The following is a 17832-nucleotide window of genomic DNA, read 5'->3' as shown; positions in this document are numbered from 1 at the left end:
TTTTTTTAGTCATGCATTTATGCGTGAATCGTTTTTTGAGTAAAGACCAGTGGCGAATATTTCTGTGTACGTCAAGTCGATTCGGGAAGACCTATTCAAATGAACTTAGGCAGCAACTATTTACTTGATTTTTTTGTGGAGGGGGAGGGTACGTGAGCTATTGATTTTTTTCAGGACAAATTTTGGTGACAAGTCGAAATCAATTTTAGCATTATATATAGTGGCAGCTGAGGGTGAAACAAACAATTTTTTTTTTCAGGGCCAAATTTGTTTTCAAAACAAAATCCATAGCTCACCCCCCCCCCCCTTGCCTTTATGTTTTATACTCAACTATAATAGCCTCCCCCCCCCCCGAAAATCATTTCGTTGCTACCTTATGGGTTCGGCAATGATGCTGCTTTGAGTTTTGATTAGGGGTTAATAAAGTACGTTATTTTATTTTAACAAAAAAAAATCTGTAAAATTTAGACAACTAATAACTAATAATTATCAAAAATATCAATTTTACTAAAAATTAATAAGTTTCCTCCTTAAATATATACACGATAAAACTAATGTCCTAAATGACTAGTTTTGTGTACACTTAACCTACACAAGGCCTACATTGACTATCGACTGTGTGTAGGTAAAACATGATTTAAACTACATGTAAACATTGAGTTTTATCAATGGGAACGCAATTGTGTTTAGTTTACGTGTGAGTTACACTAACACAACACCGAATTTAGGTCAATGTGAACACGGCCTTAGATGATCACTTAACTACCTTTATACTTTTATAATACGACTTTATAAATTCATCTATATAAGTGAAAGCTATTTCCAGATTCACGCTTCCCTAGTTTCAAATTATGTGTGTACGGTTACATACACATTTGAATATATTACACAAAAATGATAACATACATCGATACGGAATACAAAATTTAAATGGAGGATAGAATTCGAAGTTTCGTAAATTAGTATAACTTCTGAGGTGAGTTGAATAAATAAACATTTAGGAATTTAATAGATCCTCCTGAACTGACAGCAGTCATTTCAGTATCATAATATATTACAAAAATGACAATGTCAATTTTAAAATTATACATTTTCCTGATTTTAGCAACACTATACCAAGTTCACCCGTATTAAATAAACAGTTATAGACTCGCACGATATCAAGAAGCTTGTAGCTGCTACTTAACTTTGTAGAACGTCATCGGATTCCTGAGCATAAAATAATGACAAAATCCTAGATAGATAAAGGATTTGTAACATGATACTCATTTTTATCAAATTACTTTCCTTGGTTGAAGATTGAAAATAGAAAGTATATAAAATTTGCGGATAAGCAGTCCTTTTCCATGTCGGATCAAATAACTAATGTGTCTTTAAAAACTTTCATTGGTGGATATTTACAAATATCATGTGTTATTCTGGGAAAAATACTTATATTTGACAAATTTAAAGGCTGAGTTTATTATGTTTTTAAAACAATTTGAACGAAAACATATTAAAAAACCCAGGTAAAATAAATTGTTTTAACATGAAAAATTGAACCTTTAGGGTATTTCCCTTTATGCAGACAAATCATAAACAATATTATTTTGTTACCTTATTGCTATTTTGAATCTAGCTCTTAAAAATAATTTGTTATAAAAAAAAATGCAAGGATACTACGATGACACTTTCTATTGTCGGACTTAAAGGATAAAAAGTTTTCAAAGTGGACAATGTACATCGTTTTTCTACACTAACAAAAAGACAAAAAGAAACTATGCAAAATCACATATATGTGGACAAATTGTTGATTCAACATTGCAGATGGCATATTTGCATTTTTTATAAGGATATGCGTAATCCTATTGTAATGGCTGTCGTCATGAACAGGCCCCTAAGTTTGCAATATAGAGCAAGGACTTTGTCAACGAACGGTTCCTCCTTTTTCTAATAGATTCATCAGAAAGTATAAAAAAAAATAGTAGATATCTTTTCAAAATAGACCAATATAGTTTTGAGTCATAGATTCTATGAGCTGAAGATATACATCTTTGTATTTACATCACAATTTTCTATTTTTTTATTCGTGCTTTCATGTTACTTTGGTAGTGTGACTATTGACTTGACTCGACATTTAAACTTTCCACTATCGAGTTTTTAACTTTAGGAGTTCTTGGTACAGTAGAGTTTCGAAGTTGTGATTCGGACAAAAAAGGTTTTTACATGGTAGTTTTTCGTTTTATTCATTCTTGTATATAAGGTTGATTCCTTATTACTTTATCGAGAAACCGTGTAGTTATACGGTAGGTACTATCAACTGCAAAAGTTTTCGCATCGGCGTCTTTGTCAATATAATATTATATACTACCATTTTTGTTAGAGTCTTTGTCAATTTACTATCTACTTCATTTACTTTTTTGTTGGCGTCTTTGATAAATTTATTTGGATATTTGTTTGAACTGTTCATAAAGTTGTTTTATACGTCAGTGGTGTATTTTAACACATTTTTGGCTGTTGGATTGCAACTATAGTCACATTGACTTATCATGTCTGTTTGGGATGCTCATCAAATTGAGTCAAAAGACCGGGCGTTCCAACGACTGTCGTACAAATGGGAGGTTTTGCTTGTAATAAAACTTCAAATTAAATGATTCACATAAAGTTTAAATTTGTATTTCTGTTGAGGAATTCTTCTTCTAGACTTATAAGTCGCTAGTTTATGACCATTAGATTTTACGAAATTATTCTAGACTTATAAGTCGCTAGTTTATGACCATTATGTTTTACGAAATTCTTCTAAACTTATAAGTCGCTAGTTTATGACTGATTTGGACGTATAGATAATAAAGGCGAGTAAACACAAAAGCGTCTTCAATGTTTTCGAGTCCAAGATATACAAAGAGACCACGTCAAGTGACGACGTTGCGGACCTATTGTTACGTCAAAATGGCGGTAAAACGTTAAGCAAATAAAGGAGTATAAAATACTAAACTGAAACTATAACTAATTCACAACATTCTGGGGGCCGCAAAATGCAATTACTGTTCATGTATTGTTCATAAAAAAGGGTATTGAAAAAACAATTTTAACAATTAAAGTTCATATTTCCAATGGCACCAGTTTCACAATTGGTCTCGTGGTAATCAGTCCATTTGATATCCAAAGTTTGACTGCTCTTACTAATTCATCTTTCCCGGTGATCAAATCTTCTATAACTGCTAGTTTCCACATCATTCTCGGTGAATTGTCCATGATTTGTACGACGGAACCGATTTTCACATGTGCGCTTTGGTCTCCGGCGACGCGATGAAATTATCTTAATCCGTTGAGGTATTCCATTCTCCATCGTTTTGCAAAGTGTTCAATTAAAGTTACTTTATTGTTGTAACGTTTGTTTGCCTCTTTATAAATCAAAATTTGAATTATTTTCCTCTGAATCAGAATTGTTCTCTTGTGATAATCTTCTTCATTGTAGCAGATGTGACGGCGTAAACGACTCTGGATTGCGAATGTCGGACGATACATACGTAATCGGACGATTGTTGATTACACGTTCGATTTCTATCAAAGTTGTTCGTAATACGTCAGAATTTACTTGTGATTTCCCGATCACTTTTTTCAATGTCGTTTTCGTAACTCCAACTAGTCTCTCCCACCATCCACCGTACCTTGATGCTGTTTTCGGAATAAATTTCCAATTAATCATGATGTTCATTTCCTTCGGAATTTCATGTGAGGCGGAAACAGTACTGGGAATTCCTCTTCTTCTAACGAATCATCTAAACGCTTATTTGAATGATTCGATTGTCATATCTGTAACACGTTCTAGGTGTAAGGCACGAATACAAGCACATGTGAATAGGCAAATATACGATTTTGTAACAAGTCCATTACCTTAAACGAATAGTGGTCCAGCGAAATCAACACCAGTTGTCGTAAACGGAATCATATCGGTGACTCTATCCTTTGGTAGCGGAGGCAAAATTTGCTGTGTAAATGCTTTTCCGGTCACTTTTCGGCACTTTACACATTTCTAGATGATGTGGTTAACGCATTGTCTAATGGAAGGTATCCAATATGATTGGCGGATTTGCGTTATTGTCTGTCCAGCTCCTGAATGTAACATCTGCAGGTGCGCGTTCAATATAATTAAGTCCGTAAATTGATTTTTCTTCGGTAGTAACACTGGAAACTTTATAGAGTCGTCTAACTGTGATTTGTGTTATCGGCCGGCTCATCGAATTACACCTTCTGTATCTATGAACAAGCGCAAATTTCTTACTAAAGGTAGATTTTGGTCCTTTGATGTGTTCACGAGTTGCTCCTTTTCACTACTGAATTTTTTATTCTGAATATCTATAATCCATGTACGAGTTGCGCGGTCGATTTCATCTTTCGGAATATCTTTTCCGTGTCTAGCATATTTCCTCAAATTATACGGTCGCTTCCTTTTACATATATTTACAAATTAAACACGTAGCATGTAACTCGTAGTAACTTGTTCAATTTCGAGAATCTTGATAGATCGATTATTTTCTAAATTCCATTTAATGCACACGGTTTCATCTTTTCGCTGTCATCTGTTGTCGTTTACAAAAGAGTCTCTTGTTTAATTTGGGAGGTCCATGTTGGCCAACTGTTCTTATCAGATATCCATGACGGTCCTTGCATCCACAAAGTCGATTCTTTGAATTGCGTTTATGATATTGCTCGAGTTTGCAGGTCGGCTGGATTTGATTCTGTTGGTACGTATTTCCAGTCGTAATTTTGTGTCGTTCCTTGGATTTCTAGCACACGATTCTGAACAAATCTCCCAAAATGATTTTAAAGACGAAATTCAGTGCAGAACAATCTGACTGCCACTCCTTAATACTGTGCGTTGTGGTTCTAGGGTTTTCGTGAGGTTTTTAGCCATTTGAGCTTCTATTACTGCAGCCATCAATTCTAGCTTTTGTAATGTCATATTGGCGAGCGGAGCGATCCGTTTTTTTGCGATTACGAGAAAAGTGTTTCCTTTACATAAGTAGGCACTGGCTCCATAAGCGCGTTGTCTGGCATCAACAAAGACATGTAACGTTATTTTCTCGTTGCTTTCGTTCTCATTTTGATCGTTAAAATAATGTCGTGCGATTTTCGTATTAACAGTTACATCTCGGATTTCATCTAAAATTTCTTGAGCATTTCAGCAGTAGCACTTGTAACCGTTGATAAATGTTTCAATAATGTAGCGTTAAGAATAAATGGCGAACATGTCGCTCCGAAAAAAATTACCTTGAATCTGTATGTCTCAAGTTGACTGTTGGGATTGCTTGGATCTCTAAGCCAGAAAAATCGGATGGAATCGCGGTCTTCTTCGTCTCGTCCAATCTGGAGAAATGCTTTCTCAATATCAGTTGTTAAGGCGTACTTTCTGTAGCGGAATCTTGTAAGTATATTTGTTAGCTTATTAAGCTCCGGCGGTGTAGAAGACAGGCAATCATTTAAGGTGGGTGATTCTGAATCTTGGTGACAACTGCAATCATATACTATACGTATCGGTGTAGTCGATGAATCTTTTTTCACTGGGTGGTGCGGAATATAATGTCCTCGATTAGTAGTCTCATCCAGGGTCTCAACCTTCTCTATAAAACCTCGATTTTCTTGGTCGTTGATAATGTTACCGTATATCTTAAGAATCTCTGGTTCTTAAGCAAGGCGGGCTAACACATTGTATGTTCTCTTTCTGGCGATCATCTCGTTGCTAGGCAACTCCGGATGTTCCTGTTTCCATGGGAACTTGGCGATGTACCTATTACCTTTCAAATGAATGTTATTCTCTTGGTAAGTGGTCATTTCTTGTAAGTCCGTTTTCGCTTTCACTTCACTGTCCTTTTCTGTTCCTATGGATTCGATTTCCCTAAATTTATGTATTTCACATTCTTCTTGTCTGTGTGGGGTCAAAATATTCATAATCGTTGACGTTGATTGATTATTACTGTTAATGTTAAATTGTATAGGTCCTGATAGCCAATATCCAACTTTGGACTGTACAGCAGTTGGTCCGGAACCTCTAATTACTCTGTCTCCAACTATATCCTAATAATAATCGGCGCTAACTAAGGGTGATATCTCAAAATCCTCGTCCTGTAAAGCTGGGTGGGCTAACTTTAATCCATTTAAATGCGTAAAACTCGACTGGTTCCTTGCGTATTTATGTATCGGATAAGCAATCTGTGGTACTATAAGAACTTCAATAGGGATAAGCGTAATCGTAAGACCTTTTATATAGATAGTAGCAATTTGTAAATTTCTAACCTTCTTGTTGGATTCACCGAAATCAGATACCGTTATCGCTTCTTTCCTATGTAGTCTCAGGTTCAATAAATCGGCCATCTCTTGAGTGATAAAGCCTCGCTGGGCTCCTTCGTCGAATAGTATATTGGCGGTGTTAAAATGTGTCTTGTCATACGTGATAGGTGCTATCGCAGTTTTCAACAATACCTGCGATCTAACCGATGATGTGGATGAATGCATGCTTGCAACTGCGGCATCGGTATCTGGTTTTGATGTACTGCTATCTTTAGACTTGGTATACAAATGTGTTTCATTCTTTGAACAAATGCTAGTATGGTGTCGTTCATTACAGTTGTTACACGTTTTATCGGATTTGCAATCGGCAACTCTGTGATTTCCTAAGCAATTGAAACATGCCTGTTTTTCCTTAACAATTCGTTTTCGATCTTCAATTTCCATGACATTTTTACAAGCTAATGGGGCATGAACTCCTTGACAAAAGATGCACGGCTTCTAGGTTATGTCTCTTTTTCCTTTTTGATTAGCGTAGTTGTGATTTGTACCCGTAAGGAATGCTGATGTGGGTGTGTAATTTGGCAGTATATTATCACCGTTTACCGACTGACCCGCTTCCTTAATCGTTATCTCATGTTGAATAGCTTGCCGTAACAACGGCAAGTTCCAGTGGTCGCCTCCGCGGGCACGTACCATGTTTTCTCGTATATTCCCAGGTAGTTTATTTAATATTATGGGCACTAAAAGGCTTCCGAACGACTCGTGAGACTCCCCTATACTTTCAAGGCCACGAATGTGGTTTTGCATGCTGTCGTAGAATTTTTCAAATGTGTAATATTTGACGTTGGACTAGGAACGCTGATTAAACTCTGCATGTATGTTTGTACTATCTTGTGTGGTTGACCGAATCTTTGTTTCACTACATGTAATGCTTGTCCGTAATTTGTGTTAGTTATTTGTAGACCTGCTATGCATTGGGTGGCTTCTCCAAACAGTTGAAATTTCAAGTTAAAAGGGTTGCCATTCTAACAATTTCCCGCGGAACGTTGGTAAATTTAATTTGGGAAGTTTGTGGTACATGCTGGAGTTTGAAAAAACGGACGCTGATGTATTTGCGTGCATGAAACTGGGCTGTGGCTGACTTTCTTGATGATTTGTGTAATTAATAAACTCGTGTGCATTTGGGTGTAGCAATGACTTACTTGATTGTTTGTCTGTGATTTCCGATTCCTTAATGATTTTTGAAAGTTTGGTTACAGAATTTCTATGTCATACGTGTATCTGTCGGCTTCCTCTATTTCTTCGCTCACTTCCTCTTCTGATAGTTCCTCCACAATCTTCTCGTTTAGTTGATCGATCGTTTCCTGCTTCTTAACAATAAGTCCACGAATGGTAGAAAGTTCGCTAACGTCATATTCCTGCAAAAGTTCCTCAAGACTCGGTTCCACTTTCTCCAGCAACTTTGTAGGAACTCCCTGATGTCCAGCTCGTCTGGTCTTCATCTTCGTTGTCGCGGTACTCATCTTTCGTATTCTTCTGTTTTTGTCACGGCACCAATGTTTTAGCCGTATCGATAATAAAGGCGAGTAAACACAAAAGCGTCTTCAATGTTTCGTATGCTTTACTAGTGTCCAAGATATACAAAGAGACGTCGGTAAGTGACGACGTTGCGGGCCTATTGTTACGTCAAAATGGAGGTAAAACGTTAGGTAAATAAAAGAGTATAAAATAATAAACTGAAACTATAACTAATTCAAAACAATGACCATTAGGTTATACGAAATTCTTCTAGACTTATAAGTTGCTTATTCATGACCATTACGTTTAACTAAGTTCTTCTAGACTTATAAGTCGCTAGTTTATGACCATTACGTTTTACGAAATTCTTCTAGACTTATAACTCGCTAGTTAATGACCATTAGGATTTAGGAAATTCTTCTAGACTTATAAGTCGCTAGTTTATGACCATTAGGTTTTACGAAATTCTTCTAGACTTATGAGTCGCTAGTTTATTACCATAAGGTTGTTACGAAAAAGTTGTTGAGTGAAAGAATTTATGGCGGATTAAAAAAATAGTGTTTATAACCTGTAAATATAAACTAATTAAGGTTTATTCTTTCTCATTTTCGAACAGAGCTTTTTCCAGTATTATGCTTTCTTTTGTTGGGCAAAAACGTAAAACTTATTGTCAACCCTCTTTTCCGTATAACATTACATGGTACCTTATATTAACTTATGGAATCTTTTGACGGACGGCACGTGTTTAGTAGAGGGAACACACTGATGTCAAACATACTTTATGTCGGACTTTACCGCTAGGAATGTGTAAATTCCTACATATTGAACTACATGAAGTTTTTGAGGTCTAATATTCGTGTTTTCAATCTAGAAACAACATCATGGTCAAAGCTAATTGTCTACGAAAATACCAGTAAATGTATTGTTATATATTACGGATTACAAATGTGTCGAGGGTTTTGATTCGATAACAACACAGAGATGTCAGTATATATTCGGGAAACTTCCGGAGTATATACGACGTTTTTATCCCCAATTGGAACCTTAAAAACGTCATCATAACACCGGTTTCTATGTGAGGTAGTCAAAAGATATGGGACTGTCAGAGGCTCATAGAGGGAAAATAATGACGTGCTTCAATCAATAATACATTTTAATACAAAATCACGCAATTATCAATTTCAATACTTAAATTTAATGTTAAAGGTGTTATTATAAATTATTACATACACGATACAATTATGTTCACAGCAAATTAGAAAATCCTTCACGCATGCCGAACATATCAGGTTGGGTTTTTAAATATATATGTATTGTCAACAAATACTTGCACTGGAAAATAACATTAAGTCAGGGGTAATCCGTAATATATGTGTAATTCAGGTCTCAGACAGGGTATATACTGTGACATTCCCGGCTTAGGTCTTCTGTCTGAGACCTGAATAACATATAATATATATATGTTGTGTACATATTATTATATTGTACATGTTATTACTTGTCCAATTTTTATAGAGAAAAAGATAATAACTTGTACAAATAGTTATTCTACCTTGGACTATTTCATGAATACAACAAAACATTCCCTTTAAACGACTAATTTATTATAAGTGCATCAGTATAAACTTGAAACATTTTAGAAATTTTTATTTGATAAATACGGTAACCAATGTGTACAGTTTAGTAGGGTATTAAAGGATGAAAATCGAAAACATCAATTGAAATCTTCTTAAAATTCAGTATTCACTTGTGAAAGATAAAGAGATACTTCAAGTAATGTAAAGGAAGCCAAGTTAAGGTACACAAAGACAGCACTTCAAAAATAATTCTTAAGATGGCATGATGTTTTGATTGTAGCAGGAATTAAATTAATAAACTCATTTGAAACGAGACAAAATAATATATTTTTGTAAAGTTAATCAAATTTACCCTCTGATTAGAAAAGCACACTCTGGAGATAAAATTGGTCATAAAGGCATACGAAAAATAGTTATAAAGAGTTAAAATACCACATTTTGCAAATATAAGCAGAGAAATTATCCGGACGGTCGCTCCTCCTATCATTACTACAGTCTTTAATGCTTGTAGTCAAGTCAAAGTCAAAGATGTTACTGTCAGGTAGACCATGTTGATTATCAATCATGTACTATCAGGATCACTGTACCAAATGCAGTGTACTGCGCCCATAAAAGGCAGAAGTGGCTTACCAACTCATTGACATTGTTTTTACTTTTTGGAGCTCCACATATCCTGCATGGTGTTAATTGAAGAGAATTTCTTCTTTGGTTAGAGATTTTATGTATGTATAATATACCACATCCACCTCAAAGTCACGTGTCCGTAAAAATATAGAACGCTGACATAAAGAGTATGATGATTTCATGAACACATGAGAACAACTGACACTGGTCTGTATGATTGAGAATTGTGCAATTCAACAAAAAATCTTAAAAAAAAACCAAGTAAATAAATAATTCTTAATAATTCATAAGTTCTCTTGTAACAACCTTCATTCTGTATTAAACTTCACTACATAATACTAGTTTCATGTACGTCATCCGATGATAATGTATGCCTTTGCAAAAGTTTAAACCTTAACTGTGAAAGTATAAAGAATACAAAACTCATCATTTAAGTGCAAAGCTACACGACAACGCCGCTGCTATTGCAAAGCTACACGAAGAGGCCGCTGCTATGTTTATTAAATATGTTACACATGAACATTCATAAACACACATGTATATATTATACACAACTATATACTTCAGTTTAGCACCCTAAACGGTAAATCGATATTCCCAAATACTGATTTATTTCCTTTACCAGGGGTATAGTATTCTTTGTTAGTGAGTAGGTCAATAAATCCATTCACCTCTTTAATAAACCCTTCACCAGTGGGACATAATATCGGCCAATAGCTTGCTGATTTCCATAAAGGCAGAACAATTGTTCCATGTGCCATACATTGCCTCATGAAACGAAGTACTTTCGATACTAAACAGACGGGAGGTACAAGCCAACCGTTCACACCATTTCAGTTCACAGTGAATGCATCAATACCAATTGAGTTCATCGTCCAATAACGGGAATAAAATACCGTTAACTTGAGATTGTTATCATTAGCAAACCAGTCTATCTCGTGGGGTCCCCACAGGGAATCTAAATACGTAAACAATTGTTCACCAACACCACAATCGTCGTAATCAATAATACAACTAAGGAAATCCGCTTTCTCATTAAAAGTTCTAGGTACCCATTCTGCATCGATGAATATATTATGTGTCAAACAATTTTCAAAATGCACAAAGCAATATCCTGTAATTCAGGTTTCATACTACCTTTAGCAACAATACTCACTACGTTCTGGTTGTCACTAAACCATTTGATTCGTTTATCTTTTAAAATATCTACCATAGATAAAAGAATATGCTTGACGGCATTGAGCTCTTTCCACGTAGAACTTTAAGTAGTCTCACATTCGGATCACATACCATGAGCTATATTAAAAGGTGTTTCTACAATGTAACCACCATATCCTGAATTACTAGCGTCGCTGTAAACTACGGACTGACATGAAAAATCGGAAGTAAATGATTTTACATTTACTCTCCCTAAATTTTCTTTCCAGAAATTAATTTGTATCAAACTTGCTTTTGATAACACAATACAACTATTCCATGAAGTTTTCTCTAAAATATCAATACTTAAATTTTTAGACATAAAAGAGGGACGGAAGATACCAAAGGGATAGTCAAACTCATAAATCTAAAACAAACTGACAACGCCATGGCTTATTATGTATGCAACATTGCCAATTACATATGACATTGATACTATTTGTCCCACCAAAGAGGCAACCAATCTAGCATTAACTTTTCTGTATTTTCAGGTGTAATATTCAATGTCTTCTATAGTTTTTAAAACCTTTTGAATTCTGTCATCCGGTATTTTTACAATACTCTGGTAAGTGTCAATTGAATAACCCAAAAATACCAAATTTTTCAAAGGTGACCACTTAGATTTTTCATTTTTGGGAACAAAACCATTCATAATCAAATCTCTTGTCTAACTTGTTCAGAGACGGTTTTACAAATATCTTCATTTGTATGAGTACCTAAACCATCATCTAAGTACATTACAACTTGTTTACCTTCACCCCTCCATTTCTGTATAAGTGGCCTGGTGATCTTGGTAAATATATAACAAGCTGGAGATAGCCCAAAAGGAAGGACTAAAAATTTATACCATTTTACAGTGTTTTCATACTTCCAAGAGAAACCCAAAAATTCTGTATGGGGGTTAAAAATATTAATATGGTAATATGCCGGAACAATATCAAACTGGAAACAAAAAGAGTTGTTTGTGACGAATTGCATAGCTATACGAATATCTTCAAATTTGACACTGGTTTTCCAAAGATGTTTATTTACATGTCTGAGATCTAAAATGAGACTTTTTTTTTACTGTTAGACGCAGAAACTGTAAGTGGATTTACAATACGTGGTTGAATGTCACATTCTTCAATCAAACCCCTAATCAATAGATCGTGAATAGCTTCAGTAACAAACTCGCTATAGATGATTGCCGATCGATTGTTTTGTAAACATATAGACGGTGGAGTACTGTAAAAAGGAATTTTGTAACCAAATGGTGTCCAAAATAAATTCATAACATCCTATACTTTTCCAAAATAAATAGTGATTTTTTGGCTGTCCTTTACAATAATATTAGCCTGGCCTTGTTCATACTCGTAATAATCAGTAGTGAGATTATCGGATTCAATATTAGAAACAACTGACGTAGTATTATCAGGTAAAATATTCAAACTATACTCATCTTTTATAAAATCTGTCTTATTTTGATTTCGACATGGTGCCAGGTCTTGGGTTGAAAGGACATTGGTTTCTCCAATGCTGGAACAATCCACATCCATAACAAGCTCCTTGGCGTTGTTGATTTCCTCGCTGATTAACACTCGTGCTGGCTTGACTGGCTTGACCATGGTACAAGGCTTGTCCATTGTACCATGACTGGGGGTCACGAAAGGGCTGATTTTTTGCTGGAAAAGCAGCATTAAATTGAGAAGGACCACTCGATTCATAATCAAAGTTAGGCTTAGCAGCCGCCTTTTTCCCTTTTGAATTGCGTTTACGTAACGCCTTGTTTTCTGCTTTATTTATTTTGCTCTCATCGTCAGAGTCACTTGCTACTGGGTTAGTTTCATACTGTCGAACAGTCTCCCATCCCCCTTCGCTGCTATCGGCGATTTTGAAAAGTTTATTTCGCCTTTTGATCTTATCAATAACTTCTTTGATATTATCTCGTGCGTAATCAACTTTTGAGTTATCAATTGCCCAAATGGATTGTGTGAGATTTTCTAAAAATTCAGTGTTAAGAAGGAATTGAACTTTATTCCCCTCGTATTTCCAATTATACTGGGATTCAGTTTTTAACTTTTTAACTTGGGAAGCAACAGAAACAGTAGCCCCGTGAACTTCTTGTCTTAAATCGGAAATGTCTTTCCTTAAACTAGCGTTAAATTCACCTTGCGTTTTTACAGCTTGCATCACATCACTAAGTGAAACCTCACGGTCATGCACATCTAACTCCTCATTTTCAGCCATTACCAACAATTAATTTACCAAGTATTTAGAAGAGAACCGATCGCTTTGGCGCTGTCGTGCTGAATGACCGAAATCCCTGTTTCGGCGGGAAACTGACCACACGATAGGTACGACACCTATATACATCATGAAAAGACAAGAGAAAATAATTTCACTCTAATTCACTACGTTCAACCGTATGAAATTATATTTATAACTTAAAAAAGTAGATAGGAGGAAAAAACAAAAAAACCAAAAGATAGCGAGTTGTACAATTAATTATCTTTTTCTCGACAAAAACAGTACAGATAATTACTCGTACAATTATATTTGAACAAGTGATAACTTGTATGATGGCATCATACAAGTAATTACTCTAACAAAGTTTTTGTACAGGTAATAAACTGTACAAAATAATTAAATGTACACGACATATATACAAATTAACCAAAAGATTCGAACATGTAATTATACTTGTGTTGGTTGCTATTGTAATTAAAATATGGCTTCAAACATTCCTGTAAAATGCGAAAGCTATTAAGACCACAACCAATCTATATCATGGTGCAGCATATATGGACATGGTTTATGTCAAAATTGTTCAAAAGAACATAGAGAGAACCGCACAAGCACAAATCACACTGTTGTATTGGTAGAAAGTATGAGCATCCTGACATCTTGAACTATATGCAGCGATTTTCTTCCAGTGTTCGTTTTTTAAGACATAACTTCAAAACTTTAGTCTTTCCATTCTCAATTTTATTTGAAAATATCTCTACCAAAACATTCGCACTGATAAAATGTTTTTTTTTTTAGTATAAACATGGCTTCAAACATTCCTTTATGTGGGCCATGCGAAAGAGAAAATGAACATCACCAAGCTTCATCATGGTGCAGTACATGTGGAGAGGGGTTGTGTAAAAATTGTTCAAAAGAGCATAAGAAAAACCGTGCAAGCTCAAAACACACGGTGGTATTGCTAGGAAGTATGAGCAGATTGAGTGAAACGATGATTTTACAGTGGAACCGTTGTGAGGCGCATTCTGAAAAAGAAATATCTCTATTTTGCCGTAATCACGATCAGTTGTGCTGTACTCTTTGTATCCCAGGCTTCCATCGCAGGTGTGATGATGTTATATGCATAGTTGATGCCTCAAAACATTGCAGACGAGGTTTTGCTCTCTCGGATTTGCAAACGCGAATAAAAAATCTGAGCCATATTTATGAATCAATTTTGAAAAAAAAGAATGACAACATCATTGCACTTGAAAATGAACCAGTTCTCATTGGACAACATATCCCAGAAAATAATGTAACGGCCTATTTGAAGAAAAACAAAAAACTTAGGGAAGATTTTTCGGTTAAAAGGGATATTCTTACTCAAAAAATCATAGAAGAGAGTGATGAAATATTGAAAAAGAAGACACGTTTAGATAGCTTTTATATGGATTTACAAACACTCGGAAAAGAGGATTCAGAAGCAGATCAGCAACTATTTGTCGCTGTTAAAAGGTTTGACATAGCTCTGCATAAGCTGGAGCAAGACACGCAAGAAGGCCACCTAACAAAGATGTATTCAATTTTACAAGCTCGACCAACAACTGATATATCAAGCATACTTGCAACACCGCAAATCATGGACCATAATATGGCTGATATACCAGAACTTTCAAAGCTCATTCAATGCCAATCATTATCGATTGGATCAGGGAATTTAAAGCTAATAAAAACTATTGACTTAAAAAACTTGGTTGATTTTGATAGTCCGTGGGTATGGAAAGTTTGTGTGTTCCCTTCTTTTAAGAAAGTTGCATTATCAGATACCAAGCAGAAGTGTATTTACATTTACGACTGCGAGAGGGGGACGATAGACACAATGAGATTTGGTGATAACTTTGAGCCGTATTACATAACTACATTTGATACCAATCATGCTCTAGTTGCTGCAGTTAATGGTCAGCTTTTAAAAATCAACATTTTAGATTTATCCGTCGATGAAGATATAAAAATATGTTCAGAAACCCAGTTCCCGATGCTATGTGTCGGAGATTATTTACTAATTTGTGAAAATCAGCACATTATTATAGTAACAAAGCATGGTCTGATCATTAGGAAAATACATTTGGATGATGCAGTAGGTTATATGTGTTCTTATGGGGATAATAGATTTATTTATACTTCATTTTACTCTCACATTGAATGTATGACTCTCGAAGGCAATTCGTTATTCAAGGTCACTCGATCAGATTTAAACAATCACTTTAGAGATAAATCTCGTTATGAACCAATGGGTGTTTCTGTTGATAAGAATAACTTCATTTACGTTGTTTTGTTTGAAAAACACATCCTTCGGTTGACTCCAGAGGGAAAAATTGACAAGTTTGTTCTTGATCTAGAGTTCCCGGGGTATGGAATGGCATACAATAGTGCAACTGATGAACTGGTTCTTATTCATAATTGGGACACATTTGAATTTTACAAAATCGAATGAGATCAATTCATTACATCAATTCACACGTTCTATCATTGCAATTCGCAAACTCGAATTTCAGACTACTATCGGGAGGCATTTTAGAATGAAATAGAAAATGTTTGACTGCACAAGCTTCAAATGACGACGTCACAATAATGCTTAGAAAAACAATTATTAATGTAAAATACAAATGTGCCTGGAATGGTGTGATTTTTAATCCACAACATTGTCCCATATAGGATATGATGTTTATATATAATACCGTCTAATATCTTTGTTATTATTTAAGAAGTATGGATAGACTTACACAAAAAAAACATTCCATTTTGTAATGCAAAAAAATAAATTAAAAAAAATGGTGCATATCGGTTTTTGCTAAGTTGTGCAAATTCAATTATTTTATATTTTCGATATATCTTATGTGCATTTCAGATATATTTCCTTTAATTATTCTTCATTTTAGATTTATTTTAAACCTTCTTTGTTATGCTAATAATGAACGTTACGCAAAATGGACACTGAGTGATTAAATTCACTGATTCTAAGCGAGTACTAATCAGGAAAAATTAGTGTATTACTCATCTAGAGTTCCCGGGATATGGAATGGCATATAATAGTGCAACTGATGAACTGGTTCTCATTTATAATTGGGAAACAATTGAATTTTACAAAATCGAATGAGATCAATTCATTACATCAACTCACACGTTCTATCATTGCAATTCGCAAACTCGAATTTCAGACTACTATCGGGAGGCATTTCAGAATGAAATAGAAAATGTTTGACTGCACAAGCTTCAAATGACGACGTCACAATAATGCTTAGAAAAACAATTATTAATGTAAAATACAAATGTGCCTGGAATGGTGTGATGTTTAATCCACAACATTGTCCCATATAGGATATGAGGTTTATACATAATACCGTCTAATATCTTTGTTATTATTTTAGTAGTATGGATAGACTAACACAAAAAAATCTTCAATTTTGTAATGCAAAAAAAAAAAACAAAAAAAAAACCAAATTGGTGCATATTGGTTTTTGTTAAGTTGTATCAATTCAATTATTTAAAATTTTCGATATATCTTATGTGCATTTCAGATATTTTTCCTTTAACTATTCTTCATTTTTGATTTATTTTAAACCTTCTTTGTTATGCTAATGAACGTTGCGTAAAATGGACACTGAGTGATTAAATTGACTGATTCTAAGCGAGTACTCATCATGAAAAATGAGTGTATTATTCATTTGTCATTCTTTAACAAACTTTAACATATTCATTTCTTTTTATGTGTTTTATTTGGTGAGGACTTGGAGTCAATATATGGCAGTGTGTATGGACTTCCTCGTCTTAAAATTGAGTTATATTGTTTTTATTTTACTTTTAGCAATTTAAAGACATTTTTTTGATATGAATAACAATCATGTTATCTTTTAGTAATGAAGTATCTTTTATAATATAAAACAGTTCAAATCAATGATTTTTTTTTATTGTATTTACAACTAAATTATAGTCTTCATCCCATATTTGATTCCGGCTCTTTACATCAAAGACAAGGAGCCAAAGGTTGCTAAATTTTACTACATGTATGCACATGTAATGTTTTTTTTATTCTCAATACACACAATACAGAAATAAAATTGCTATTTTTCAAAAGGATGGTTAGGATTGGCTATGGGGGGTTATGGCTCAAACCGTTTAGGAATTAGGTGCAAAAAAGGGGGGGAATTGATTTCCTGGTTATATTTGAATTACCTCCATTATATTGCTTTTAAATTAAATAAAGGTGTCTGCTTGTTCTAATATGAATAACTGTGTTTAGAATCATCAAATACTGTGATGGAAGTATGTATGCTATAAATTAGTGTATATCAAAGGGTTCAGTGGTATTACATTTGTTTATTTGTGATCAAATCATTTGTTGGTTTTTTTTACCTAAAGAGTTACCTCCCTTACAATGATTTTG

At 34.5% G+C, this 17832-nt stretch overlaps 1 protein-coding gene across 1 annotated transcript; it reads left to right on the top strand.

Moving 5' to 3' along the window:
- Positions 1-559: 559 nt before the first annotated feature.
- Positions 560-16828, top strand: LOC134686154 (uncharacterized). Its single transcript, XM_063545827.1, has 2 exons — positions 560-976; positions 14208-16828. Exon 2 carries the CDS (start codon positions 14215-14217, stop codon positions 15880-15882), a length of 1668 nt encoding a protein of 555 aa, XP_063401897.1. The 5' UTR covers positions 560-976; positions 14208-14214; the 3' UTR covers positions 15883-16828.
- Positions 16829-17832: the final 1004 nt, after the last annotated feature.

The sequence above is a fragment of the Mytilus trossulus genome, chromosome 10, assembly GCF_036588685.1.
Source record: "Mytilus trossulus isolate FHL-02 chromosome 10, PNRI_Mtr1.1.1.hap1, whole genome shotgun sequence".
NCBI lineage: Eukaryota > Metazoa > Mollusca > Bivalvia > Mytilida > Mytilidae > Mytilus > Mytilus trossulus.
Note: the sequence above shows the minus strand (reverse complement) of the source record. Positions and strands in the feature narration are given on the sequence as shown.

Coding starts and splice junctions, on each gene's coding strand:
- LOC134686154 (XM_063545827.1), top strand. CDS start 14,215: ATGGCTTCAAACATTCCTTTATGTGGGCCATGCGAAAGAGAAAATGAA.